Source organism: Daldinia vernicosa (genome assembly GCF_022497035.1).
Source record: "Daldinia vernicosa strain CBS 139.73 unplaced genomic scaffold F5Y00scaffold_24, whole genome shotgun sequence".
NCBI classification, from domain to species: Eukaryota; Fungi; Ascomycota; class Sordariomycetes; order Xylariales; family Hypoxylaceae; genus Daldinia; species Daldinia vernicosa.
In genome coordinates, this window is record NW_025953940.1 from 30,650 (window position 1) to 56,992 (window position 26,343).

General features: G+C 46.7%; 10 protein-coding genes across 10 annotated transcripts; 5 read left to right on the forward strand and 5 right to left on the reverse strand.

The window, feature by feature from the left end:
• The first annotated feature begins 896 nt into the window (after positions 1-896).
• F5Y00DRAFT_79860 (SPX domain-containing protein) lies at positions 897-2,657 on the forward strand. Its single transcript, XM_048014162.1, has 3 exons — positions 897-1,118; positions 1,178-2,062; positions 2,131-2,657. Exons 1-3 carry the CDS (start codon positions 1,076-1,078, stop codon positions 2,571-2,573), a joined length of 1,371 nt encoding a protein of 456 aa, XP_047864612.1. The 5' UTR covers positions 897-1,075; the 3' UTR covers positions 2,574-2,657.
• F5Y00DRAFT_79853 (Metallo-dependent hydrolase) lies at positions 2,658-4,340 on the reverse strand. The gene has a single exon (XM_048014161.1). The coding sequence runs from the start codon at positions 4,116-4,118 to the stop codon at positions 2,742-2,744; it is 1,377 nt and encodes a 458-aa protein (XP_047864613.1). The 5' UTR covers positions 4,119-4,340; the 3' UTR covers positions 2,658-2,741.
• A 139-nt stretch (positions 4,341-4,479) lies between these two features.
• Positions 4,480-6,907, forward strand: F5Y00DRAFT_237360 (PLP-dependent transferase). The gene is made up of 2 exons (XM_048007797.1): positions 4,480-4,691; positions 4,775-6,907. Exons 1-2 carry the CDS (start codon positions 4,644-4,646, stop codon positions 6,560-6,562), a joined length of 1,836 nt encoding a protein of 611 aa, XP_047864614.1. The 5' UTR covers positions 4,480-4,643; the 3' UTR covers positions 6,563-6,907.
• A 459-nt stretch (positions 6,908-7,366) lies between these two features.
• On the reverse strand, positions 7,367-9,622 carry F5Y00DRAFT_237362 (dihydrolipoyl dehydrogenase mitochondrial precursor). The gene is made up of 5 exons (XM_048007798.1): positions 9,296-9,622; positions 9,158-9,216; positions 9,011-9,090; positions 8,216-8,920; positions 7,367-8,150 (listed from the first exon to the last, which is right to left on the reverse strand). Exons 1-5 carry the CDS (start codon positions 9,352-9,354, stop codon positions 7,533-7,535), a joined length of 1,521 nt encoding a protein of 506 aa, XP_047864615.1. The 5' UTR covers positions 9,355-9,622; the 3' UTR covers positions 7,367-7,532.
• A 231-nt stretch (positions 9,623-9,853) lies between these two features.
• F5Y00DRAFT_237365 (uncharacterized protein) lies at positions 9,854-12,573 on the reverse strand. The gene has a single exon (XM_048007799.1). The coding sequence runs from the start codon at positions 12,390-12,392 to the stop codon at positions 9,927-9,929; it is 2,466 nt and encodes an 821-aa protein (XP_047864616.1). The 5' UTR covers positions 12,393-12,573; the 3' UTR covers positions 9,854-9,926.
• A 122-nt stretch (positions 12,574-12,695) lies between these two features.
• Positions 12,696-14,174, forward strand: F5Y00DRAFT_237366 (signal recognition particle, SRP9/SRP14 subunit). The gene is made up of 3 exons (XM_048007800.1): positions 12,696-12,947; positions 13,025-13,103; positions 13,170-14,174. The coding sequence occupies exons 1-3, from the start codon at positions 12,924-12,926 to the stop codon at positions 13,460-13,462; spliced, it is 396 nt and encodes a 131-aa protein (XP_047864617.1). The 5' UTR covers positions 12,696-12,923; the 3' UTR covers positions 13,463-14,174.
• A 120-nt stretch (positions 14,175-14,294) lies between these two features.
• Positions 14,295-16,914, reverse strand: F5Y00DRAFT_237370 (homocitrate synthase). The gene is made up of 15 exons (XM_048007801.1): positions 16,615-16,914; positions 16,432-16,558; positions 16,324-16,375; positions 16,262-16,269; positions 16,099-16,199; positions 16,029-16,044; positions 15,790-15,972; positions 15,609-15,742; positions 15,529-15,556; positions 15,425-15,479; positions 15,319-15,371; positions 15,161-15,267; positions 15,013-15,107; positions 14,771-14,938; positions 14,295-14,713 (listed from the first exon to the last, which is right to left on the reverse strand). Exons 1-15 carry the CDS (start codon positions 16,645-16,647, stop codon positions 14,602-14,604), a joined length of 1,272 nt encoding a protein of 423 aa, XP_047864618.1. The 5' UTR covers positions 16,648-16,914; the 3' UTR covers positions 14,295-14,601.
• A 1,573-nt stretch (positions 16,915-18,487) lies between these two features.
• Positions 18,488-20,198, forward strand: F5Y00DRAFT_237375 (uncharacterized protein). The gene is made up of 2 exons (XM_048007802.1): positions 18,488-19,285; positions 19,355-20,198. Exons 1-2 carry the CDS (start codon positions 19,058-19,060, stop codon positions 19,526-19,528), a joined length of 402 nt encoding a protein of 133 aa, XP_047864619.1. The 5' UTR covers positions 18,488-19,057; the 3' UTR covers positions 19,529-20,198.
• Positions 20,199-20,496: 298 nt separating this feature from the next.
• On the forward strand, positions 20,497-22,821 carry F5Y00DRAFT_237378 (mitochondrial RNA-splicing protein MRS3). The gene is made up of 8 exons (XM_048007803.1): positions 20,497-20,997; positions 21,087-21,156; positions 21,215-21,250; positions 21,318-21,453; positions 21,509-21,601; positions 21,686-21,742; positions 21,799-22,270; positions 22,330-22,821. Exons 1-8 carry the CDS (start codon positions 20,957-20,959, stop codon positions 22,373-22,375), a joined length of 951 nt encoding a protein of 316 aa, XP_047864620.1. The 5' UTR covers positions 20,497-20,956; the 3' UTR covers positions 22,376-22,821.
• Positions 22,822-24,037: 1,216 nt separating this feature from the next.
• On the reverse strand, positions 24,038-26,284 carry F5Y00DRAFT_237381 (DnaJ-domain-containing protein). The gene is made up of 2 exons (XM_048007804.1): positions 24,988-26,284; positions 24,038-24,930 (listed from the first exon to the last, which is right to left on the reverse strand). The coding sequence occupies exons 1-2, from the start codon at positions 25,975-25,977 to the stop codon at positions 24,349-24,351; spliced, it is 1,572 nt and encodes a 523-aa protein (XP_047864621.1). The 5' UTR covers positions 25,978-26,284; the 3' UTR covers positions 24,038-24,348.
• Positions 26,285-26,343: the final 59 nt, after the last annotated feature.

A 26,343-nucleotide genomic window follows, 5' to 3' on the forward strand; every position in this document is an offset into this window, starting at 1 on the left:
TCTGCACTAGATTGGTGTTATATTAGGTACATATGAAGTCGGTATTGTAGTTGGTACCTATTTGGACTATTCACTTATACCGAAGTGGTGTAAAAAACGTGAACTATTAAATTGAGACTTTATTATTAAATTTTGTCTTGACTTCCTTTACACTACCTAAGGTATTATCTTACATAAAGTGGGGTGGACCCTGACCGAATCACCATTGCCCCGCGTAGCCCGCGCATTTCATTCCCCGGACACCGAACATAGTACATATGCTGCTGAACTGCCTGAACAACTATAATTATGCTCTCCGCTCTCCGATATCGATTTGAGCAACTGGTAATACAGGCCGTGGCAATTGAGTACTTGTATATCAAGTAAATGCTTCTTGATAATATGTAGCTTTCGATTTGCTCAAGGCAAATACGAGATATCTTCAATTTCTGCCATAGTAGAGGTTACGCAGCATAGTTTAAATTCTTGACCGATTAGACTCTTCACCGCGGAGGATTGAAATCCAGAACAGGCCAGACTTTAAAAAAAAATTTAAAGAAGCAGCCAGTCGCGTGTCCACGCAGGGGCAAACTGCTTAGATCTGCTAAGGCTGCAGATACATTGCAGATACTTTACATTCTGAGGCGAATCAGACAACCTTGATATCCTACCTAACCTACCTAAATTCGTCACCTGCAGCTCTATTGATACATTAATGTAAGTACCATTGTGCATCATTCTATTAGTGCACCTACCCAAGATGGTGCTAGTGATAAACTTCGATTCTTTTAGATTTAGATTTTAGATATTAACAGGAAACGTTCTCCCCTTCTTTTTCCTCTCCGTATATAAATACCTAATACTCCCCCCTAACGGTACATATCTATTGGTTTATATCTAAGCGTCTTTTATACCTATTTATTTATATTTCCTTAAATATTAGTCCTATTCGCATTTTATTCACCGGTTCTCATGCCCCATACCCTCCACATATCCACCAGATACTACTAACCACCATAGTTAATGAATACGCACCCAGTTTCCTCAACCGGTCCCCAAGTAAGCCTTCTTAGGTAAATCGCACTCAGCAGTTCTCATGAAGTTCGCTCAAGAGTTCAGGAAAGCCCTACAAAAAGAAGGTAAGTTACTGCTTTTCCATCCCTCTTATACCTTATTTAACTATTGTTAATCATGTTAGGCTTTCCCGAGAAATGGGTCAACTCCGCCGTTCCTTACGGTCAGCTCAAAAAATGTCTCAAAAAGGTTACCAATGAACTTAGGGAACTCGGCCTAGATAAGGACACTTTGGCTCAATTAGCTACCAGCCAGAAGGATCCATCCGCAGTGGCCTTTCATTACCACCTGGATGGGAAACTTACCCATTCCAATCATTTTCGTCCGAGGCTCACTTTTTTCATCCATCTCCAAGACGGCGTGGCCGTAGACGCAAAATTGACGCCGTCTACGAGAGACTTTTTAAAGAAGGTAGTATCTAAGACAGGAGAAACATCGGTCTCGCTAGCACATGAGTCCAGCAGCGCATTTCCAGACACTTGGATTAAATCAACAGATTCTCCTCTTAATGCCGAGCAGGTCTTATTGTCAAAAGAGGAGCCGCTGTCCGTCAAACAGATTGAAGTGCCCTTGGTCTTTGACGGCGAATTCTTTGAAATCCTACAGACCGACGTCTCGAATCTAGACGTGCTGCAACAGGAAGAACAAGATAAATTAGGAAAGGAAATAGCTCTTCTAGGTCATGATATTAACAAAGCCACGAAACCATCAAAAGGCCGGAGGGCAAGGGGAGACTTGGAAACCTGGCGCAATATCTTCGAGCTATACTTGGACGCCCGCATCTTTTTTTCTACCAGGGAGTATGATCATGGCGCCAGAACAAGCACCCAGGCGATCGAGCAACTTCGGTGGTTCCAAGATCAAGTTTTGTCGAGAAAGCTAATTCATGGCCTCAAGCTTGAGAATAGTCGGCAAGCTTACACAAGGTTTCTCAACATGAACGCGCTGCTCCTGCAAATTCTTAAATTCCAGGAAATTAACAGTTTGGCAGTGACGAAAATACTCAAGAGTAAGTTACATGTTTCTAACGCGTTTACTCGTTGCCCGTCTCCTATTCTCCGCTAATCATTCGCGCAGAATTCGACAAGAGAACTGCGCTGGGCGTTTCACGTGCATTCCCTGTCACTGTTCAATCCAATAGGCTTCTAGCAGGGAGTGTGGCTAAGGACATATGTGCACAAATGTCCAACGATTTAATTTCGGTCGTCCCTCAGCTTGATGACTATCTCTGTCCCATCTGCTTCGTCGTTGCGTATTGGCCAGTTCGGCTGGATTGTCAGCACATATTCTGCAGTCGGTGTCTCGTGAAGATGTCACGAAAGGGGGAAAGATTTTGTCCCCTCTGCCGAGCTGACGTGATCATGCGAGCTGGATTAGAACATTTTGATAGTGAGCGTGCCGCATTTCTTCGCGAGTACTTTCCGAAGGAAGTCAAAGAAAAAATCAAGGCCAACGAGCGCGAACGCAATAAGGAGATATTCGGGCCCGACTATTCGGATTCACCTTGTTCTATGATGTGAAGTTGGCATCGGTTATGCCTTTTTACGAGGAAATTCGTAACTTCTACGAGTGGACTAGCCGGGATGTCGCTCAACCCCCCGGATATTTGTTCAAGTATTGCTCAATTGCCACACTCGAGGTGGACGTGGAAAATATAATCATTAATATCGAGCTTATAACCCATTGACTCATATAATGATTGATCTCAGCTCGACGTCAGGTGGATCCCATACGATGTCTTTGAAACTCGTCCGCTGTCTCGCTGGAATCTTAAGCTCGGAGCCGTTGGCGCCTCCTGGCAGTCTGGTGTGTTTTTTATTACTGATTAAAAGCATGCCCCGCAAGGACTGACCTTCGACTATATCTCTGTATCCCTCTTCTCCCTCGACGCCGATAGCTCTTTTAGCTAGCCAGCTTACACAACCATAGAGAATGATGGCATCACTTATAGTTCCGGCTTGATAGACGCCCACTCCCCAAGATGCCAGCTGTAAGGGATCGCCAGTTCCAAAGGGCGTAAAGGCATTCCCAATATTATTCACGCCGATACAGGCGGACATGCCGAGGTCCCTAATCATGGAAGGTACTTGTAAAGTACCACGTAGCCGCGCTTGCGGCGCGTTTGTTACCGAAGTCGAGCGACCCATCATGAACATGTCGCTGGTAGGCAATCCAACAAAGTGGATCGGAAGTCTACTTCGAATGATGGTTCCGGCTAGCTGCTCGAGGTCTGAGCTACCGAGGGTAGTCAGCTGCGTACAGTGGCCGAGAACGACGGTTTTGGACTTATTAGCTAAACCAAGCCAGTCTTGTTTCTGGAGTAGTTCGATGACTGAAAATGTTAGGGGCTGGTTGGAGGGAGTAGGCTGAGACAAATTATAGTCCAAGTGGAAGTCCAAGTGTAACCCATGTCGAATAGCAGTGTCAATCGCCCACTCAATGTTCTGGAGCGATTTCTCTCGGGACTCCTCGACATAGGGGGTAGTTCCAAGGGCTTGGACGTACATGGCACGATCTTTGAGGACCGAGGCGATGAGGGATCGATTTGCCTCCCCATGCCTGCCAGAGAAAATGGGGTCTTGGGCAAACACACAGATTTGGATGTCCAGCAGATGGGAAAACTCAGACTTGAGTTGAATAGCTGTGTTCAGCGGCAACGCCCCGGTGACGTGGTCTACCTCTACAAAAGCACGGAGATATTTCACGCCGTGCTTGTAGCTTTCTGCTAGAAGCTGGCTACCTCGAAGGTAGAGATCCTCTTTGGAATAACGCTCTTTCGCTTTAGAGGTGTTTGATAAAGCTTCATCAAAAGAGCCGGTTTCGGGTAGAAGATCAGAGTAGTCGGGATAATTCTCGGAGGGGAGTTTGTTGCAGGTTAATATGAAGGGCTTGTCAAGGTGAATATGTGGGTGACAGAGGGCTGGCAGTAGAACCTTGGGAGGTTCGCTAGCCACATGTTCTGAAGGACGGACTCGACGAACCTTTCCATCTTCGATATCAATGTCTAGCCGGTTCGTGTCTACGACCGAGTTCTCACCCAGCAAGATCACGTTATTCAACTTCATCTTACTCTAACGACATTTGTGACGACGTAAGATAGAATATATATATATATAAAATAGTATTAAATTCGAGGAGGGGGGGATATAATGGTATATAGGAGAGTATATAGGAGAGTACAAGTATAAGATGCAGAGTGATGCAATAGGTGGTGTAAGTATATACAAGTATATATGTATAGACGTATGTATAAAATTAGCCAATCAGGCATTCCTAAAAGATGTACCTAAAAGATGCAAGTTAGTTCAAAATCCTTGTCTCCGATCCCGGCATCCTGCCATATTTTCCACGTGCAGCAATTTGACATGAACTATCCTTGTATACAACTGGCTTATAACTTGAATCCCCGGTGTTAGTCCCCATAGTTTTTAACCCGTTCGCAAATACATACACTTACCCATCTTGATGTTGTCACCATCCGATAACCTAATAATATATTAATTAACCTACATAGTCCTATCTACATCCTTTTTGCTCTAGAATAACAGTAATACCAACAAGGCAATACCAACCAAAAAAAAAAAAAAAATATGCCTTCGATCGAGCTAGGAGACTCGATACCTCCTAACACTGCGCACGTGAGTTATTGCTCTCCCTGTCTTCAAAACTACGTCCAAGACTACATTTCGTCCAAGACTACATTTCTAACTTTCTTTCATAGGCCGTGAGCGTTTCACTTCCAACATGGAGGTCAAACATTGGGTATGAGGAGGGGGAGCAATGGGTCCTTGGCGTCATGGTTACCGGCTACCCCAGGTTCTTCATCCATAAGAGCATCCAGGCTTTTGGTCGCGACATCGTCGCCAAGTATGGCATTGCCAATCAGCAGGCTATTCTTTTTCCCACCAAAAAGACGGCAAACCGATGTCTCGAGTTCATTCGGAACAAAGCACCCGAACCGGTTTTGAAGGACCTCGACATCCTCCACTTGGTCTTGGACCCGACTAAGAAGGCCCCGGCAGGATTGCCAGACACGCCGTCCATCTCGGCCGTTCTCTGCACTTCTGATTCCTTCCCTTTTGCTAAGCAGTATTGGCAGCACTCCGGCGACGGTGTTTCAAGCCGTCGTGCTGAATTCTACCATGCGTTATTCAAAGAGAATATGCTCGTGCCCGAGGACAAGGCGCCATCGTCGCCCCGTCCATTAAACAAGCTGAGCCGTGGGCCGAAAAGGTATCGACGGACAGCTTCCGTAGACGATACTCAAAACGGATCCAATGGAACAAACAATAATCGCCAGTATCCCGTAACCCTTGACCCTCCTGCCGACGAGACGACGACAGATGCTCTCGAAAGCTCAAGGTTCCTAGAGGAGCGATATGGGCGAAACCTCGACCTCTCCCTCGTCCCTAACGCCAAGTCGGCCATCAGACGCCGCATCGCCGGCGTCCTAACCACAGACATCGACCTAGAAAGCACCGCCGCTCTACCCACTATGGACTCCAACGCCCGCGGCATCTCAAATTTCAAGGAGGACGACATATACCTAGTCCCCTGCGGCATGAACGCCATCTTCACAACGCACCAGACCCTACTCAAGGCGCGCGAGCCTCAGAAGAGTATCAACTTCGGGTTCCCATACGTTGATACCCTCAAGATCCTGCAGAAGTTCGGGCCCGGAGCTATTTTCTACGGTCGCGGGTCTAGTGCCGATCTCGATGACCTCGAGAAGCGCCTTGAAGGCGGAGAAAAGTTCCTCGCGCTGTTTTGCGAGTTTCCCGGAAACCCTTTGTTGACTTGCCCTGACCTAGCACGCATCAGGCGGCTAGCCGATACATACGACTTCGCAGTCGTCGTCGACGAAACCGTCGGCAACTTCGTGAACGTGAACGTTCTCCCCTTCGCCGACGTGGTTGTCTCCAGCCTAACGAAAATCTTCTCGGGCGACTGTAACGTCATGGGAGGCAGCATCATCCTCAACCCCAACAGCCGATATTACACTTCCTTGAAACAAGTCATGACCGCCGAATTCGAGGACACGTACTGGGCCGAAGACGTGATATTCATGGAGCGCAACAGCAGGGACTTCATCTCACGCATCGAGCGCGTCAACGCCAACGCCGAGGCTATCTGCACCGTCCTAGCCGCGCACCCCCTAGTCACCAACGTCTACTACCCCAAGTACAACGACTCGCGGCCCAACTATGAGGCCTGCAAACTACCGTCCGGCGGGTACGGTGGCTTACTCTCGTGCACATTGAAGACGAAGGCGCATGCGATGGCGTTTTACGACGCGCTGGAGACGGCCAAGGGGCCTAGCCTAGGCACGAATTTCACGCTTACATCGCCGTATGTGGTGCTTGCGCATTACCAGGAGTTGGACTGGGCGGCGAGCTTTGGGGTTAATCCGGATTTGCTGAGAGTTAGTGTAGGACTGGAGGAGGATTTGGTAGATATATTTACCAGAGCCCTCAAGGCAGCGGAGGAAGTGCAGGAAGAGAGTGCATGATTAGGGGGATGGGGATAGAGTGAGATAAATAAGGGATTGTGGGTGGATAGATAGATAACGGAGAAAAGAAAGTGAAAGAATGACTGGCTCCTCAACGACCGGGAAAGGAATAGATGAGAAGACGAGACGAGACGAGACGAGATGAGAGATGAGACTATGGTTGTTGGTATGGTATGATGAGATGGACAAACGGGCTGTCGGAGAGATAGAGAGAGCGGTTATAGAGAAAAGAAAAGAAAAGAAAACTAGATATGATGAACGAACGAATAAAGCAATATCTATATTGTTCTTGTTCTTGTTCTTCTATGATCTACTGCGATGAGGTTGATATCTTGCCGTAGTCGTATATATATATATATATCCTCATAAGATAAGCAGGCGAAGAGTCATTATTGCCAAAAGTGCCCGATAATCCCGCAGTCAGACCAGACCATATAATAGACATAATCAGGGGCATTGTGGATAGTACTTTGTTTGATATATCACCACTATACATTCATTGTACAGAGGCTGTATTCATTTTATAAAAACTGAAATTAATATTAGTGTTATCAAACATAACAACAGCTCACTTACGAATTAGATCAAGTACAAGAATCTAAACAGTCAACAGTAATAGCAAACACAGCACTATAATTACTAGACGACACACCTCGTAGCACACACATACGGACACACGGAAACACATATACACTTATACACTTACACACTTACCATCTCCAACCCACCTCCTTCCACAAAGGCAACTCTTCACAAGGCACTTGCACCGCACTTCCTTCATAGATAGTTTTCACTTTACTTTGTCCACATGCTGTATTAATGTACACCATTACACCGATGCTAGCCCTCCAGCCTGATAGTTTTTAGTCAATCCCTTCCCTTCATCCTCCATCTACATGCCCCCCCCCCCCCTCTCTCTCTCTCTGTTATACTCCTTCTCTACTCTCTATATTTACACGCCACCCCCCCTTTAAAAGTGGATAGGTTTAGAGTAAGTAGCCATAGCCGCCTCTTTGAAAGCCTCGGCGAGCGTCGGGTGCGCGTGGCACGTGCGCGCGATATCCTCCGTCGACGCGCCGTACTCGAGGGCGAGCGTAGCCTCGGCGATCATCTCACCCGCGTTGGGTCCAATGACGTGGCAGCCTAGTAACCTGTCTGTCTCGGGGTCCGCAATCATCTTGACGAAACCTTCCGTATCTAGGTTGGTCTTGGCACGCGAGTTGGCGCTGAAGGGGAATGTTCCGACCTTGTACGGGATGTTCTGCAACTTCAGGTCTTGCTCGCTCTGACCGACCCAAGCGACTTCGGGGTACGTGTACATGACAGACGGAATAACACCGTAGTTGACGTGCCCGTATCCCTTCTTGATGTACTCGACGGCGGCGACAGCTTCTTCTTCGGCCTTGTGGGCAAGCATAGGGCCGAATGTGCAGTCACCAATGCAGCGGATGTGGGAAGCCTTTGTGCGGTACTCGGAGTCGATAACGACACGGCCGCGCTCATCGAGCTCTAGGCCGATGTTCTCAAGACCGAGTCCGGCGGTGTAGGGGCGACGACCAATGGCAACTAGGACAACATCCGCCTCGAGCTATTTTCAAAAGTTCAAGTTAATATGCTGCTCTGCTCTGCGCATGTGTGCACGGGAATACGAACCGATTCGGGCTTGCCACCCTTTGCAGAGTCCACCTGGAGCTTAACGTTGTCGCCAGTGTTTTCTCCGCTGACTACCTTAGTGCTGAGCTTGAATTCTATGCCTTGCTTCTTGAGCACCTTTTGCGCTTCCTTGGAAATCTGGGCGTCCATGCCGGGGCCACCAATCTGGTCCAGGAATTCGACGACGGTAACCTTGGCACCTAGTCTCGACCATACGGAACCCATCTCAAGACCGATGATACCGCCGCCAATGACGATCATCTTCTCGGGGACCTTCTCGAGGGATAGGGCGCCGGTGCTGGTGACAACGCGCTTCTCGTCGAACTCGAGTCCGGGGAACGGCGTCGATTCGGAACCGGTAGCGATAAGGATGTTCTTGCCGACCACGCTCGTCTCGCCGCCATCGATCAGTTGAACCTTGATCTCGTGCTCGCTAACGAAGGAACCGGTGCCCTTGATGTACTCGACGCCGTTCTTCTTGAAGAGAAATTCGATACCCTTGGTAAGACCGTTGACGGAGGTGTCCTTGGCCTTCATCATAGCCTGTAGGTTAAGCTGGACATCGCCGACTTCGATACCTCGGGGCTTGGTGTCGTGGAGGACCTGGTGGTACAAATGCGAGTTGTTGAGGAGGGATTTCGAAGGAATACAACCGACATTGAGACAGGTGCCGCCGAGCCTTCCGCGCTTCTCAATGCAAGCGACCTAGCCACGGAGTGAATCGCTAGTTAGATTTTATTTCTCGTGGGATGGATATCGTGGAATAACGATTGCATCAAAGTTGGCATGGCGAACCTTTAAGCCCTCCTGTCCAGCCTTAATAGCTGCGACATATCCTGCCACTCCACCGCCGATGATGACGAGATCTTTTTCCTCTGCGCCGGGTTGATTAGCGATAAGAAGAGTCGGCAAGACAAGACATTATATTAAAGGAGTATTAACCTGCTTCGGTAGCATATCCTCTTCTCCATCGCGATAGGGGTGAGACAACTGAGGGAAGACTAATGACAGGATTCGGATTAGCGGGCAAGTTATGTTGGGAAAGCTCACTCAAAAAGCTCAAGTTCAGCTATTACTTACGAAGAAGGGCGGAGAGCAGATCGCACAGCGGTCCGCGGTATTAAACGACTGGCCAGCATTGTGTTTAGTTTTCAGCTGGCTGCCCGTTCTACCTTGTCTGTCTACAGCGAAGGGGAGAAAAAAAACAAAAGGCGAGTATATCGCAATTGGTGTGACGTGGTTGAGGTGAATAAACGTAGATGAGACTGTAAAGATTTAGACGGAGCCGGATGTTTTTGGAGTTGCTCGAAATTTTGGAGGTCCGGGCGTTGGGGATGACCAAGTACCGGTATCAAAGTACCTCCTCGCCTCCTTCCCTACTATCGTATACTTACTGCCTGGTACCGAGATACTACCTATGTAGAATACATAAGATGCTAAGACCCAATTAACTCATAGCCGTTAGTGTCCGGTAGTGGTACCTTAGCGGTTCATTTTCGCTGATATGCCGCTGCTCCGAAAGTAGCCGTCGACTTTTACAACTTCGCTGACCCGCCAGGCTAAAATCCTGATACGTATCTCTGCTTACACCATGTACGAGAAATATACCCCTATTTTAAAATCTATAATCCAAAGATGAGACGAGATAAAAACTATATAACAGCTATTCCTTTAAGTGAAAAACAACGCGTGTATAATATTAAACGGGTATCTAAGTTTTGATAAAACCAGTGCGGAGAACTGATAATCCCCCTAATGGTCCCGCTGTTACCAATGCCTTCAGTATCTCCTCTGCCGCATCGCAACTCTTCTTAATCGCCGCTTTTTCCTTCTTGTCCTTAAGGAGATCTGTTTTCCGCACCTTCTTCCGCAAGAACCACTGGACCCCTCGGGCGTGGACCGCATCCAGGCCGCTGAATACCTCCTTAAGGCCATCGCGCTTGCACTCCTGGAGCGTTGAGATCAGCATTACCTCAAAGAACATGTGTGCCTTCTCATGCAGAGCCGCAAAGTTGCGGTGCTTCACTATATCTGCCAGCCGAAGACCCCGGCTAGCCACAAGCGAGCCGTACATCTTAGCCGTGTTGTATACCCACCGCATGTCGTAGTCGGTCGCATCGTCGAAATCGACGTCATCTTCCTCGCCGATGTCAATGTCCTCTCCCATCTTCCTGAGACGTGTTGTGAGGCATCGCCTAAACTGAAAAGATAACTCCCGATCGCCGGCGAACCTGGTAGCGACTAGAGCATAATAGGGGTTGTACTGAGACTGCCGCTCGCTGCTTCGGACGATCACTTCGGGTATCTCTTTCCGTTGATGCTTGTTAAGCCTCAACTTACGGACAAGCAGTTCTGCATTTTCATAGTCCGTTGCCGCATGCAAAGCGACAAATATTCGTTGCCGTACTTCCGTATTGAAGCCTTGCTCCTTTGCTAATTGCCACAGATCCGGAATACCTAGGTCGTCACCAACGTCCGCCATCATCTCATCAGCGTCATCCCCCTCTTCGTCCTTGAAGGTCTTGCCTTGACCATTGGGACCACTACGGTTCCCAGACCAACTAGCTCCGACGAGCCACCACTTCCCGTGCTTATCGGCGTCCTGGATGTCCTGGAGGCCCATGCGGAGAGGCTGAGCATCTTGAGTGCCGCTTATACCGCCGATTCGCTTCCTGATCTGGGTTCGCTGTTCCGCGAGGTCTTTGTTACGGGTTGCAGCTTTTGTTTTGTTACTCTGTAGACTCTTCATCTCGTCGATCATGAAGCTTGTCCTAGTTGATATGGTGTTCCCTATCCTAATACCATTAATGATGTCCCCTAATGCATGAGGGTCATCACGCCTGAGAGACGGGCCACAAATCTGGATAATTCTCAAAATCAACTCCGTATTGAGCTCGGAAAGTTGGCCTAGGAAGAGGCGGACATAATCGAATACCAAATTAGGACCGACGACTTGCATATTGTAGATCTCGGCAAGTAAAGAAATAAGATGCCTTGAACCGGAGTCTGACTGATCTCCAGACGCTTGCGTATAGCGCTGGTCGAAGACTTCTACGAGTTGTTGTATGAAGTAGGCGCTGAAGGCCATACCTAGAGATTTATGCATTGCTGCGAGGTAACCAGCTGTCATAGCGAAAAAAGAATCTGGGCGTTTTTCAGGTGAGCAAACTAAGTTTAGGACTAGATCCACGATGGCAGATGTAACGGTTTGTCTCGGATTTGTGTCGTATAAAGTCATGAACTCCTTGACTATGCCGACCATATTGTCGTTCGTCAAGCGATTGATTAAACCCTGGACACGTCTTCGAAGTCGTGTTTCCGCTTCGTTGCTCGAACTTGACTGCTTACGGAAAGCTGGGGGAACGTATTTCGCGACCCCCGTTGTAGGAGCGACGTAGGGGTTTTCTCGTAATGGCCGCACAGTCGTAGATTGTTCTCCGTCTGAGAATCCTTCAAAGGCATCTTCGTCGTCCAAATCGTCGCCAACTTCTTCGTCGCTGTCACTATCACTTTCACTAGCAGCAGCTTTATCGGCGGCAGCTTGAGCTTTTCTCCTTTTTTGGGCTAGCCATTCATCCGCTTCTGCCTTGCGTTTATTCTGCGAGGTAACTCCTTCAGTATCCCCGCCATCTTCATCCAGACCGTCCAGTAAATCGCCGAGTCCGTCGTCCTGGAAAGATTTGGGAAGTGATTTCCTGCCCTTTAATCCTAATTTCTTTTCCAGGTCTTTGATCTCTGCGTCGTCCTGGGCAAGTCTACTCTGTGTGGCCTTAGAAACTTTTGGTTGACTCGGCTTTTCATCTTCACTACCCTCGCTATCGCTTCCCTCGGAGTCATCCTCCATATCCATGTCGTCTCTGTCGTCGTCGTCATCATCATCATCATCATCACCATCGCCCCTATCCTCTATACCATCGATTTCATCATCATCATCATCATCAAAATCAGTAGATTGAAAAGCCTTGTGAGGCTGAGGCTTGCGCGTTTCCTGACTTTGGCGTGGCTGCGGGCGGCGAGATTGCCTTTTCTGAACTCGTTGGGCCTTGCGTTGATCTTTCCTCGAAAGCTGCTTTCCTGACCTCCCTCCGCCTTTAAAAGAAGACGAGGACTGCTGGGCGTCTAACTCCTTTAGAAGTGTTGCAGGCAGCGATAGTTTTTTCTTTGGTCCTGGCACCATTATGGCGGTGATTCTTGATGTTCAGGAGCCCGATGGTTGTAAAGAAGTTGAGCCAAAAAAAAAAAAAGTAGCCGTGAATAAACTATTATCCTTGATTTTAGAAAGTTAACAATGTAATAAGTGAACTTTTTTTTCAGTGATATTCACATGAGGTAGGTAGGCAGTGATATAAATGAGATGCACCTTCTGAAGAAAAAATCCAAGTACATATCGTACAGGGATTGTAAAGGCAAGTGGGGCCGTAAAGGTACAAGAGGCGCTATGCGCATGTACATATCTTGTGCGAGTGTACATCAAGTACCTCTTCGACAACCTTAACAGTTTGCCCCACCATGGGGAATCCCACCTAACGTCGATTTGGTCATGCACGAATTACAATCATTTTATTCTAACCATCACGTCGCATATCAGTATCAGCATACACTACGAACAATCGTCAGCCGTCAACGGATGCGAGGTTGAGTTGGCAGTATTATTCTAGAATACCTCCGACCTTGGATAATTATCACATGCAATTATCTATAAATCATAATGGGTCACTTAAGCAATGACGAGGTATACATATATTTATATTGTCTCTTTGTCTCTATTGCATACCCAAGTTTGCACCCATACTAATTCTCCTCTCGCAGTTCTTCGTCAAGCTCACCGAGCTCTTCGATCAAAAGAAAGGCAAAGACCACGGTTCCATAGTTTTGGTGCAGAAGAGATGTTAGTCCCAACAATCTCACAACTAGACAACACGGAGTCAGCAGCTCTTCTAACTCGCCCATCTAGTAACCCACGAGCAGCCCGTACCAGAACCAACAAGCGAAACCATACTCCCCGACCTCCACCCCCCACGGCCCATGCCCGTGCTCATCCGGGCGACAAACGCTAAAGGCAAGAAGCGACGTGAGGACAAGATCAAATTATCAACTGTAGTCGAGCCCGACGCTCTCCCCTCTTTCTTCGATAGATACGCCGAGGTGTGCAAAGCCGGCATGGCAACGTTGAAGCCGAGAGATCGTAGTAAGAGGAAGGGTAAGGCCAAGAAGAAGAAGGGTGCTGCTGCGCCTGCTGGTTCTTGATCTCATGCGTGGAGGAGCTGCATGGTTATCATTACCGCCTTCCTTCCCGTCCTAGAGATCGGCCTACTATTTCGCCCCCGCACCAATATTGTCTTGTGCGACTCTAGGCTTGAAAAAAAATCCGATGTCATGTTTTTGGGATGAGCACGCGCATTCAGAATAGGCGCCATTATCATCACCGTTATTGTATATCGGAAAGTATCTGCCCGTCCTACGAGAGACCGGGATCTATAGCCATCTATTAAGCTTGGGTAGCTATGAGCTTCTAGGGTATAGGTAACTTGTTCAGGCGCAAGCACCGCCCCCAGTTGGTTATATTCGACCGAGAACCTGAGATACCCCAGTAAATGATATGGAATTCTTACAATATTCTCAGTCGCTCACCTTGCTGCTTGTCTTCATAATCTTACCTTAAGCAATATATTTGCCCTTGTGCCCCTAGTTGAATTTTTCCTGCCGTTACCTTCTCTCTCTCAATAAGCTACTAGTGTATATACATAGGTTCATAGTTACCCTACCAGGCGTCCTGTGACGGGTGAGTTTAACAATTGCAATTATGCGCTTGTAGCCTTTGAGCCAATCTTTTAATAGAGGCTTCGAGTATTCACCGTCTGTCCAATGAACCATATTCTACGACTCCTATTAGGTATTTTTATCTATACATTAGCTATATGAATAGCACGACCAAAGGATGCTCATGCTCCAAACCCACTTTCGAGCTTTCGACAATAGAAACCGTCTTAACTTGAATCACCCAAGTATAATAATTATGATGAATAGAAACATGCACCAGATCTCATAAACAGACCAAATTTCAACATCAGTAAGCCATGTATCATGTTTAAATTCAACGGATTACAGTTTTAATACGCAGGTCACAAAAATAACAATGTTTAAAACTCTCAACAGATTACCGAAGAGTATCTCAGAAATATCATGCGAAATTTTGGTCCTTGTTCCTGTTGTATACAGCAAGGGCTATGTTGTAGCCTTGTTTCAAATGTAAACTTTTTACCCCTAAACCGAAGCAATGCACCCCAGACTTTTGGCCACGTCCTTTTTGTTGATGCTGCCGCTTTTTGGATACGCTCCATGATAGAAGTCACTCTTCTCTACCCCCTCTCCTCCATCGGTACTGTTTAGCTGCCATTCGCCGCGGTTTGTAGATTCAGATGGAAACTGCGGATAATTGAGTCTGCATCATCGATGGCTATCGGTCGCACATCGGCCAACGTCTTGATCTTGGCGGTACTAGAAACATTTTGTTAGCCATCTTCTCTGTGGGTTCGGTTTGAGGTTGATACACACCATTCCTTGACCTGGTCGTCCGTCATAGTTAGGCCGAGCTGTGTTACTCGGGTCTTAACGGCGTTCCATCCCGTTAACCGGGAGGCGAAGTGCACGTAGCGCGTCAAGCCGAAATCTTCAGGATTTAAAATCTCATATGTAGAGGGGTTGTTTAGGATGGCTTTGGCACTATAGCATTCGGTGTTAGTGATTAATCTCAATACGCCCAAAGGCATATTGTAATATATGAAATATCGACTTACTGGATACCAGCCTTATGAGTAAAGGCACAGAAACCAGTGATAGGGTTGTTGAAGGGGGTGTTGATCTCAACTGCTTCAGCAACCATATCCTCAATCTAAAATATATTAGTTTATGTCAAATTCTTAGTAACCCATATATAGAACTCACCTCCTTGATCATGTTGAGCTTGTACTTGCTCTTGACGTAGTCGGGGCTAGTGACCACCATACGTGCTAAGAAACCGCCAAGAGGGGTGATGCCATTACGCTCACCAACTATAACATGTCAGTATGCTGTTATCCACCTGGAAAGCAGAAAGTACTCACTTCCGAGTACACTGGTGTCAACGTGTGTTGCACCGGCCTCAAGAGCGCAGAAACTATGCTCAAATTAGTTTTCTAGAGTACAGTTTGCCATTAGGTAAGCACATACGCATTGGCAATGGCACAGCCTGTGTCATTGTGGAAGTGAGTTTCAATATCGCAAGCTTACAAGCAGGTTAGCAAACGTAGTTAAAGGCAACGGTTCCAACTTACAAACTACGCCTCTTAACGTTCGGACGAGCTAAAATTTAAATTAGTGAAATAAATGGCAATAGAGTCAGTGAATTACATACCTCATAGACCTGTCGTGGGCTGGCGCAGCCAACGGTATCGGCAATACCGACACGGTTCACGCCAATCTTGTCTACGGCATTGTAGAGTGATAGCAGATCTACTAGATCGGATCGGAAAGAGTCCTCGCTCGAAACTATACCGTATTAGCGGCGTCTCCATTCAAGAAGAATTTCAACATACATCGAACCTCGATGCCCTTGTCCTTGACGTATTGCACGACCTCCAAAGCAGCCTTGGTGATGAAGGCCATGTCCTTGCCATGGCTGTGTTCTCGGAGGAAATGCGATGTACCGATGACGATATCTAGGCCGTCTACACCAGTGTCGATAGCCATCTGTACATCTCGCATATCGCAACGAACGTCTATGAGTCACAGTTAGTAGGTAAGGGAGGATATATCCCATCCGATTATGACTCACGAGTCAGGATTTTGGCCTCGAGAAAACGTTAGTTGAACAATTCACAATATAGAGGTATTAGAGATCGTACCTTGAGTCCGAGCTTGCAGATCTCAATGCAGTCCAAGCGCGATTGCTCAGAAGCAGCCGGGGATGTGAGTTCGATATAGTCGACTCCGAAGGCATCGAGAGCTACGAGGTTTATGTTTTAGCGACGAGATATTAGAGGACAGAATACAACCGATTCGACATACCCTTAGCACTGGAAAAAACATATTAGTTAAGTACAGCAAGGCAGGACTTAATAATGACGTACATGTTGATCTTAGTTTGCGTGTCGAAGTAGGCATTGGCGAATTGTTCTCCCTCTAATCCGACTGTCAGTAATAGTAGGAATAAATCCAAGGCGAATAAAAAGGCTGACCTCGAAGAGTTGACTCAATGATCTTGAATTTGCCTACATTGGACAAAAACTCGCCCGGGTTGGATTGGTAGGGATTCGACCGGCGTACAGGTGTTGCGCCATTGGTACCATTGGTGCCGTTGGTGCCCTAAAAAATTTCAAAAGTTAACTTGAGTATATGGAAATGAAGACCGGACGACATACATTGCTGGCCGCAGAACCATTTGTTTCGCACATCTTTTCTCTGGTAAGTAAGGAAGGGAAAATAGAGTTAGGAAAAAAGGTGTGTTGCCTTTTAGGAATTTGTGACGAAGAAGAAATTTCTACTTCAGCATGCAATGAATCACATTTGGCAGTAACCGTAACCCCACGTCCGCCGATCGCGGTTCCCCAGTTCAGGGTCGTACTGAGTTACCAAACAACCTGCCCAGCGCCAAATCGACAATGTCCGCGGGGCTATCACGTGATGAATTCCATTTAGATCCTTGCAAAAATTGTTTAGCCTAGTGGACGGTGACGTATCAAAAATTGAAATTGGCCAATCGCGAATACCATTTTAGGGACCTGAGAAATAGGTCCCGCCTTACCTGCAGTTACACGCACACAAAACAAAACAACCCCACTATCCCATTTTGCATATGCGAATACCCGATCTGCCGACGAACTTACATATAGAAATCGAAGTCCATTTCTCCTATCCTGGCATCCTAGTCTCTTCGAGAGTAGATAGAATTTCCTAATTGAGATGGTATATAGCGGAGCGAACGGGATCTTGATTTTTCTAGACCACACGATCGTCAGAACTGAATCCCGAAATATAGTCAACTTGTCAAGTCCCACTAGGTATTATGCCGAAGATCCCGTACAATACATCCACTTCTATCGTCTTTAGGGGCAAAATTTTTGGTGCCTTCTGAGTTCTTATACGGTATCGGAAGAGCCTCATTATTGCACTCTCCTATTCATTAACTACCAATGAGTCATCTGAGCTTGTGTATAGAACGAGTTGTAAGTTCGGGTACCTACCCAGGCTGTTACTTGCTACGATAATACATCTATTTTATCCGACCCACGTTATTAATATTTCATAGACTAATAACGTAAGGTGATATACTTGAAGTGCACTATTATAAGGTTAAAGATATCTAGCTTATAATATATCATAATAATGTCGGATTCTGATTGGTGATACCAACGAAAAGGAAACACGCTCGGGATTTATATCTGAATATATGACTACTCTACGTTATGTCTTCGATATTTTTTGACTTGCAAGCATGTGACTTATAGATGCCAATGGAACGTCGAATACCGTCAGCCTTTAGCTTGCTAATATTGTCCAGTCAACATCTAGTCCATTTAGTGAAATTTAAGTTTAGAGAATCTCTTTGACTAATTGTCTTGAATTGCTATGTGTAGCTAGCTCGCCCTCGACTTAAGAAGGATTCTTGCTATGGTGTTAAAGGCTGAGCTTGGTACAGCTTAGAGGGGTATTATGAATAACTGCGTCTTATGACGTACGAGTCGGTGCAAACAAGTCGATGGTATAGGACCCCTAACGTCGTTATATACTGGGTAAGCTCTCTTCTTCGTAGTTGTAAGGCCGAATGGCATAGACGGTGAAGCGGAGTATCAATGGCAGATAAGTCTCTTGGAGGATGGACCGGAGCATTGAAGGGTCATGGGATACCTGAAATAGTATAAAGTAAAATCTGTGGTCGACAGAGTGGTGATTGTAGTCTATGACGTGCTTGTCGGGATTTTGTATAACTTATCCGTTAACCTCGGAGATATTACTGTCGAGTTCGGCTTATAAGGAATGCTATTATAGAATATGGCTAGCTCGGCGCTTAAACGGAAAGTAGGGAAGAGCTATGGGATTTATAGAGCAATATGTTAAGGCACCGAGGAAGTAGTTAAATAGGTAGTTATGTCGTAAATGCCAAGAAGGGAAAGCTACAATATACCAAAACCGTCTACCATCGTACGATAATAGTGTGATCGATCGGGAATATGACTGCATACCCCAGATTTGAAAGCTGCATCATGCCAGATATGAGAGCTACCTCTCGATCGGGTTCAATGAAAGATTGACGGGGATGTCGATATGGAAGGGTTCTAGAACCCATGTGAAATCCAGATAAATAGGTTTTACGTTTGATGTCGGGTACTTATTCCGTACCTGAGCCACGCCGTTTTAAACCTGAGCCTGACTGGAGTTGTACACATGAGTTACAGTACGAAGTCAGAAACTGACACTGTATATTTACACCCGTTGTACCTCAAACCTAGCTCGTCTTGCAATTGCAAAGCTACCTCCTATCTTACTCATATTCTATCCTGCAAAACAGCCCATCGTCCGTGTTAATTTCCACGCAATCAACTATCAAAATGTATTCTTCCAGCCAGACTAAGAATTCCCAGCGAGTCCAGGCTCCCAACCAAGCATCTGTGGTGCTTCTTCGCAGTCTATGCGAACGCCTCAATCCCATGCTAAACACTGCCGCCTATCTCAGCCAGGAGCAGCTGAAGGATCTTGGGGTCGGCCAACCATTCTCCAGAAGACACCGTGGTCCATTACCGAGTAAGTGATTTATAAATGCTTTGAGTGGTCATTGGGAGTAAACGGGTACTCGAATAAGCTGACATGAAAATAAGTGACTATATTGGCAATTCTACCGCAAAGGGATGCCACTGGGTTGTTGGTTTCACCTTGAAAGTTCATGACAAATCTACGCCAGATGTAGTATGCTTCCTTGGAAACGAAGAGCCACTTAGGGACGACGAGATCTATACCAGCGAACTTTGGTGCATTTCTCGGTTCGGCGGCGGTGAATTGAAAAAGGAGGTATACCATCATCATCAGACAGCGCCTGTAAGTTCCCAAAGACCGCACCACTATATTAGTAACTCCCTTTTTTAAAATTTACTGATATTATCTAAGGTCACCGTTGTATCAGTTTCGGGCAGAAGCCTTCGTGTGGTGCAAGGTTATACCGACGGACGCGTTGTCATGCGGAAGTCGCCTATTTACGAGCTTGATAGCGACGATGAGACTAACTTGTCGGTACTCCTGAAGTTCGCTCGCTGGTTCTTGGGTCGTCCATGCAGAGAATGACTGGAGCACCTGGGCTAATCTGCGGTTTACCTTGAGATTGTCATTCGAGATTGGTCTCCTTGAGTTTATCTACCTACACATTGCCGACAATACTTGTCAATAAGTCTCTTTGTCCCTAAAAAAATAGTAGACACCTCACCCTTTTTATTTTCTCTTTACTAACTATTGACTTCCTAGGAAGTCATCCATTACCCTTCTGGTGAGAGTTTGTTTTCGTAACTGTAACGAGGTCAGGGTTGTCTCGCACCTCTATTTGGGTAACAAACATCCCCGAGCGACGGGAATCCTTGTTAGAAACGTGCTTAGGTCTCGTGACGAGACGTCCATCACGTAACTATACTTGTAATTAGATGAGAACGAGGTGCTGTATAAATGTAGACCTGGGTAGTTTTAGGGTCGGATGGTGTGTGACATTAGCAAGCGGGTAGGTAGCAATTATACAGAAACAAACGGATGGGCAGATGTTACGGTGAGGCGCGATATACATATGTATTCTACATGAAAGAAACGTAGCAGTCTTTACTTAAGCTAAGTAAATTAGGTACCTGGGGAAATATTCGAAACGTTGGCATTGTTTCCACTGCTGAATGCGTACCGGTTATATATAAAAACGAAAAGAGAAAAGGAATCTTAATTTTTAGTTTCAGTTTTAGCATCTGATTTCAGATGATTTTGATTGATAACGAACCTTGGTAACCTAGGAAGAGCTCCCTAGGAATGTGCTTTTTACCTAATAATCCCCTGTACATAGACAACGCACAAGCCACATAGAATACTAGAAATTAGAATAGAACTTTAGCGTTAGCCTCATAGGGGCTTATCTGATCATTCTGATGATCCGCCATGCCCGCACTTGACCTAATCAAGGCTGGTTTGAGTTGAGAAAGGCCACGGCGTCCGACGCACCCCTGTCAAAACCGGCTCCGAAATGCGCTGAGACTGAGATTCAATTTTTGTGTCCAATACATCTCTGCTGCAGCTACCTTATCTAGTTGCTGTGTACCACCAGCACCTGTATTGTACCAACCCCGGGTTCACCTACGTATTTGAATCGGGAAGATTTTCCACAAATTCGCAACTTGCAACTTGTCACTTCTCAACATCACCATAATAATTGGCGCACACAAACCTGAGAGAATATCTCTCTCACCTTTATACTTATTATTTGCAAACACGAATTCTTGCGCATTCTTTGTGCTTTGTGTAACTTCTTTGTTCCTTGCCATCCTCATCGTCGCCGGTCCCGCTGGTCCGCAATATCTCGCATTGGCTTTTCCCATAACTCAATTCTCTTGAAGGGCGATCATAACAGCGAGCTTTTCTACTTGACACATTCGCACACCGTTAACTCCTTCCCGACCTCGCTAAATCGCAACCCTGGCTCTTCAACCCAAGGCCTTCGGCGAAGGCCCTGAAGCTGTGGCCAAAATGGCCCAGCCAACAGTCCTCCAGCCCGTCGAGGAGTACGAGTATGTTTTCCTTTTCTTCAGGCCTATCACTCAATGATAGACGCCAACATGATGGTTATACGGGATACTAACTTAGATTGTTTCACTAGTTATGAGTCTCTGCCACCTAATTTCTCTCTAGCCCAAAATATGGTCGCTGGCGCCTTCGCCGGTATTGCCGTAAGCCCGATTACTTTTGCCTTTCGGGGTTAACCCGTGGTTGCTAACAGGATGCCAGGAACACACGGTTATGTACCCAATTGACGCGATCAAGGTTCGTCACGTTTAATCCTATCCGACTATCCGACTATCCGACTTGATACTGACTAGGGATATTACAGACGCGAATGCAGATACTTAACTCAGCGGAGGCGAACGCAGTCTACAAAGGCATGGTACAGAGTACCATGCGCATAGCAAGTGGAGAGGGTGTACTGAAGTTATGGCGGGGGATGTCAAGTGTTGTCGTCGGAGCTGGTAGGTTCTCTTAAGAGACTGATATAGCTTCATTTCTCACCATCTGGACTGTTAGGGCCTGCGCACGCAGTCTACTTTGCGACATATGAGGCTGTTAAGCATCTTATGGGTGGCAACCGAGCTGGTGTACACCATCCACTGGCAGCAGGTATGCTACTAACCTACTTACCTCCCCAGCTTGATCCTCTTCTTCGACGTTATATATAATCTCTAACCTTTACCCTTTTTCTAGCAACAAGTGGGGCTTGCGCAACCATAGCCAGCGATGCGCTTATGAATCCCTTTGACGGTATGGTAGATGCTTCAAGACATTAATTAGTGGTGGTTATCTAATTTGGAGCATAGTGATCAAGCAACGTATGCAGATACAAAATTCGAGCAAGATGTACCGCTCCATGATGGACTGCGCCCGATACGTCTACAGAACAGAAGGTTTATCGGCCTTCTACGTCTCATATCCGACTACTTTATCTATGACTGTACCCTTTACGGCCCTCCAATTCCTCGCATACGAATCTATATCTACGACAATGAACCCTAGCAAGACGTACGATCCGTTTACGCATTGCATGGCAGGCGCTGTTGCGGGTGGTTTCGCAGCAGCTCTAACTACACCAATGGACGTGATCAAAACTATGCTACAAACCCGAGGTACAGCCTCCGACCCGGAGCTTAGGTCGGTGAATGGATTCATGGCAGGCTGCAGGCTATTGTACCAACGGGAGGGTCTACGCGGGTTCTTTAAAGGAGTTCGGCCGAGAGTAGTTACCACAATGCCGAGCACAGCTATCTGCTGGTCGGCTTACGAAGCTTCCAAGTAAGTGTATTGCCGTCCAATTCTCTACTAAGTTGTCTATGCTTATAATTATGTTACAGGGCATACTTCATCCGTACCAACACGTCATCATCCGCGATGGGTTGAGTCAGGCAACAATCCAACAATCCAGTTTTGTTTTCTTGAGGTATCAGGGTATCGTATCCATGAAAACTCCACAAATCGGGCTCCCTTTATTGCCGATCCTCCCGCCATCAGGATATCTCCGAGGTACAAGACCGAGCCCGAAGCTGCGAAGTCTTGTTATCCCTAAAATTTGTCTGACTTGGGCCACTTGGGCTGACGTGCCCTGTCGCACAAGAAAAAAACATTAGCCTCATTCTATAGGCTCACCGAATCCCCCGCAGGCGTCATGTGAAATGCAATGAAGATGATTAGTTTCCTGGATTACCTGTTATCCATTGGAGTTTTGCGTGGGGTCGTTTCCCGTGGACTTCCGAGAGTTTCCACCATTTCCGGGCGACGACGCAAAAAGATATTTCACGAGCAATCGGGAATAAAATTTCTAAAAACGGGTGGAGAGAGGGGAGGGCCGGGCGGTGAAAAGGGGGGGGTTATGTGTCGGGGTGTCTGGGTAGACACTCAAATCGAAATGTACATATCAACTTGCTTTTTCGTACCAATGTCCTCGGATATCTGCCTCGTAGGCCCAGCCCATAGGTTGGGGAGAGGATCGAAATGAATGATACTGGCAGGAGTTTTGCGAGAGGACCGGTGTTCTACTCAAGTTCCCTGATTTCTTTTTATTCCCACAACCTCTTTCTTCAGTTATGATGCTCGAGCAACAATTCAACAGCCGATGCTCGGTGCTAGATGGATGGATAGAAATCATACCATACGCCGATACGTACGTACTACGAGGCTTACCTATAAGGAAACGGAGATCTGGTTGATCTAGTGGTGGCAGCGGTGGCAGCGGTGGAATCTACTGCAGATTTGGGCTTAAATTTCCGCGCACAGATATGTCAGTTAGGATCGCGCAGTGCACTAGTGCCGTACGACACAGATGGATAAAGATGGGACGAGACGGGACAGGATGAGATAGGATAGGATAGGACTAGCTGAACATTGATTTCACGTAATACGTGCGGCTGTGGTTATCCCGTGCTGCTGATCCGAGATATCGATGCGAGACCGAGGACTTACTTTCATACCTACATATGGTCTCCCTTGGATCTGGTGTTTGCTGAGATGTTAACCTACCTATATTTGGTATTTGGAGGATAGGCAGGGAGGTGATTTATATGTATACCTGCCTACCTACACACGAGCCAAGACTGTATAATCAAGTATAAATAAAGCACATTAATAGGTATGCATTTGCATATGTAAATTCGCTAGATTAGTCCGGAGTCCATAAACTCCAGCTCCGCTGTGAAGTGCCGGCCGAGACTCGAGAGGTATTGTATTGCCTCGTATGTAAGTAATACAGTCTCGGCCTAAATATACACACATATAATTCCACATTTACATGTAAGGGGATATGTATAATGCAAGCAAGCCGTGTACGTAATTACCTAGGTAGGTGGTTACTACTTGAATTAATAAATATAATACATACTCGAGATAATTTGAACACGTCGACGAGATGGCGTGCAAGTGGACAACCGGATCTACCTACCCGCCAATAAAGCAATTCTAATTACAAAATATACGACAACACGCATGTCTTATATCTATTAGCCTAGGAACAAGTCTCGGAACCCCCTAAAAAGCATAATCATATTCACTCACAGCCACAAGACAAGGTTGAAAAATCGCGTCTCTTATACTATACTATACTATAACTAGGTACTTACTAAAGTACGTACGTATGTACCTAATGTATATACACCGCCAAGCAAGAACAAGGCTTCGACCGCTCCCTTGACTAAATGAATATTGGTTTATTTTACTCAACTTCCTTGTTCCTGCTCCTGCTCCAAGCCTTCTCGAACTCGATCTTAAACCCAAACGAACTCCACAAACTCCAATCCGCCTGTGCCAGTGCATGCAAGAATTCTTCATCTTCATCTTCGTCTTTGTCTTCTCTGTTTTCTCTAAGAAAACCTTACTCTTCTTTAACCGAACGGGAAACCACCCGGGAAACCACCGCCTCCCGAACCAAACTTGAAGTGGAACTGCTGGCCGCCGCCGCCTTGTTGGAACATGAATGGGTGGCCCCCCTGCTGGAATGGATTGCCCTGCTGTTCGTGAGAATTCGGGTCGTCGCCGCGATCGAATCTTTCACGGAGCTCGGGGTTACTCAGCACCTCGTACGCCTCGTTGATCGACGCCATCTTCTTCTCAGCCTCCTCCTTGCTCAAACCCTGCTTGGCCGCCTTGTCCGGATGGTGAATCTTGGTGAGTTTCCGGTAAGCTGACTTGATCTGTCGTTCGTCTGCGTCATGCGAGACACCGAGGACCTTGTAGTAATCTTTTGTTTTGCTGCGCTTAAGAGCGACCTGGGCTTTCTGCATTAGGGGGTTGATGATGTTATTCTTGTCCGGTCTGACTTCTGCTGCTTTCTTCAGAGTTGCGATACAGGGCTCGAAATCATCGGCCTCTAGTTGCGTCTTGGCTTTATATAAGAGACCGTACAGAGAATTCTCATCTAGTGCTAGAGACTTTTGACAATATGTGCTGGCCTTCTTGCTGTTTGTCTGTAGAGTAGTTAGCAACATGTCGTTTTCTCAAATTTAAATAGGTAATGGTAGTACCTCGTAGTAAGCCTGGCAAGCAGTCTCGACTAATCTGGCCAGTAACACATTGGGAGCGCGTTCCGGGATGATACCAGCCTTCTTGTGCTCCTTAATCTGCTCTTCGACCTCGTTAATCAGACCCGGCCCATCACCAGATGGCACTAACAGCTTAACGCCAGTCATAGGCTGATTCCTTTCCATAGCCTTGTTAACTTTTGCTAACGTCTTATCGATGCTCTTTTCTTGCTTTAATAACTTCTTGCAGGGCTTAGATTCGGGATCGGAGTGCAGACACCTCTTGATCTGCGCTATACCCTGTTCTATATCTCCTAAACTGTAAAATGTAATGGCCGAGATCTGTAGATAAGGAGTAGTGTCGCCCGGTTTCATCTGCAGGATATGTTGTAAATCGCCTATCGCGCCTTCGACCTCTCCTTTCTCGAATCGACACTTGACGCGCAGTTCTCGAAGGTTGGGAGCCCGGTTTGCGACGAGGATGGCATCGCTGGCCTGACTTATACATTCGTCCCAGTTTCCTTTTTTCGCGGCTTCTTCTGCCAACTTAGCGGCGCCCTGTGCTTCGACCAGCTTCTCGAGTTCGGAGGAGCCTTGCTTCTGCTTGGCTAAGAGGTAGTGTTCCAGAGCTCCATCCCAATCAGCACTTCTAGCCTTTAACTTGCCCAGTTGCAGATGCGCTCCTTCGAAGTCCGGCTTCAGCTGTAAGACTTTGTTGAAGTCCGAAGTAGCCTGCGACGTGCGACCAAGCGAAAGGAAGGTGGTAGCCCGTTTGAAGTACGTTAAGTAGTCGTTTGGATCGCGGGCGACAGCGGCATCGTAGTACGTTAGAGCCTCGTTTGTTTCGCCTTTAGTTAAGTGTGACTGCGCCGAAGAGAGGAGATTCGAGATAGGGGTGTCGGCGGGGATATCCGAAGCAGAGAGGGCTTGAACGAGACCGGTAGAAGTGAGCGCAGTGGCTGCGAGAGCCAGGGCTGATAGAGGAACAATCATGATGATGCGATAGACAATTACAAACAATAGTCTTCGATTGCCTGTTGGCGCGGACGCCGTCAGGGGTTTGTTTGCCGGAGCAAAAGAATTAGGTATGTGGTATTACAGGAAAGACAACGAAGAAGTAGGAAGTAGAAAGACGGAGAAATGTAGAAACGTGGAAAGTTAATGAAGGTATAAACGACTTAAAGATTAACAAGTGGCTACTACGTGTATCTGCTAGTTAAGTACCTGGAAAACTAACGAGTTTAGGCTGTTACTGGTAAGTACTCGCTAAACAAATGTATCCCTGCATGGACAACCTGGCCACTTCTATGTAACTGCCTTTTAGAGGCGACATGAACAAACCCGGCGCGAATCTTATTT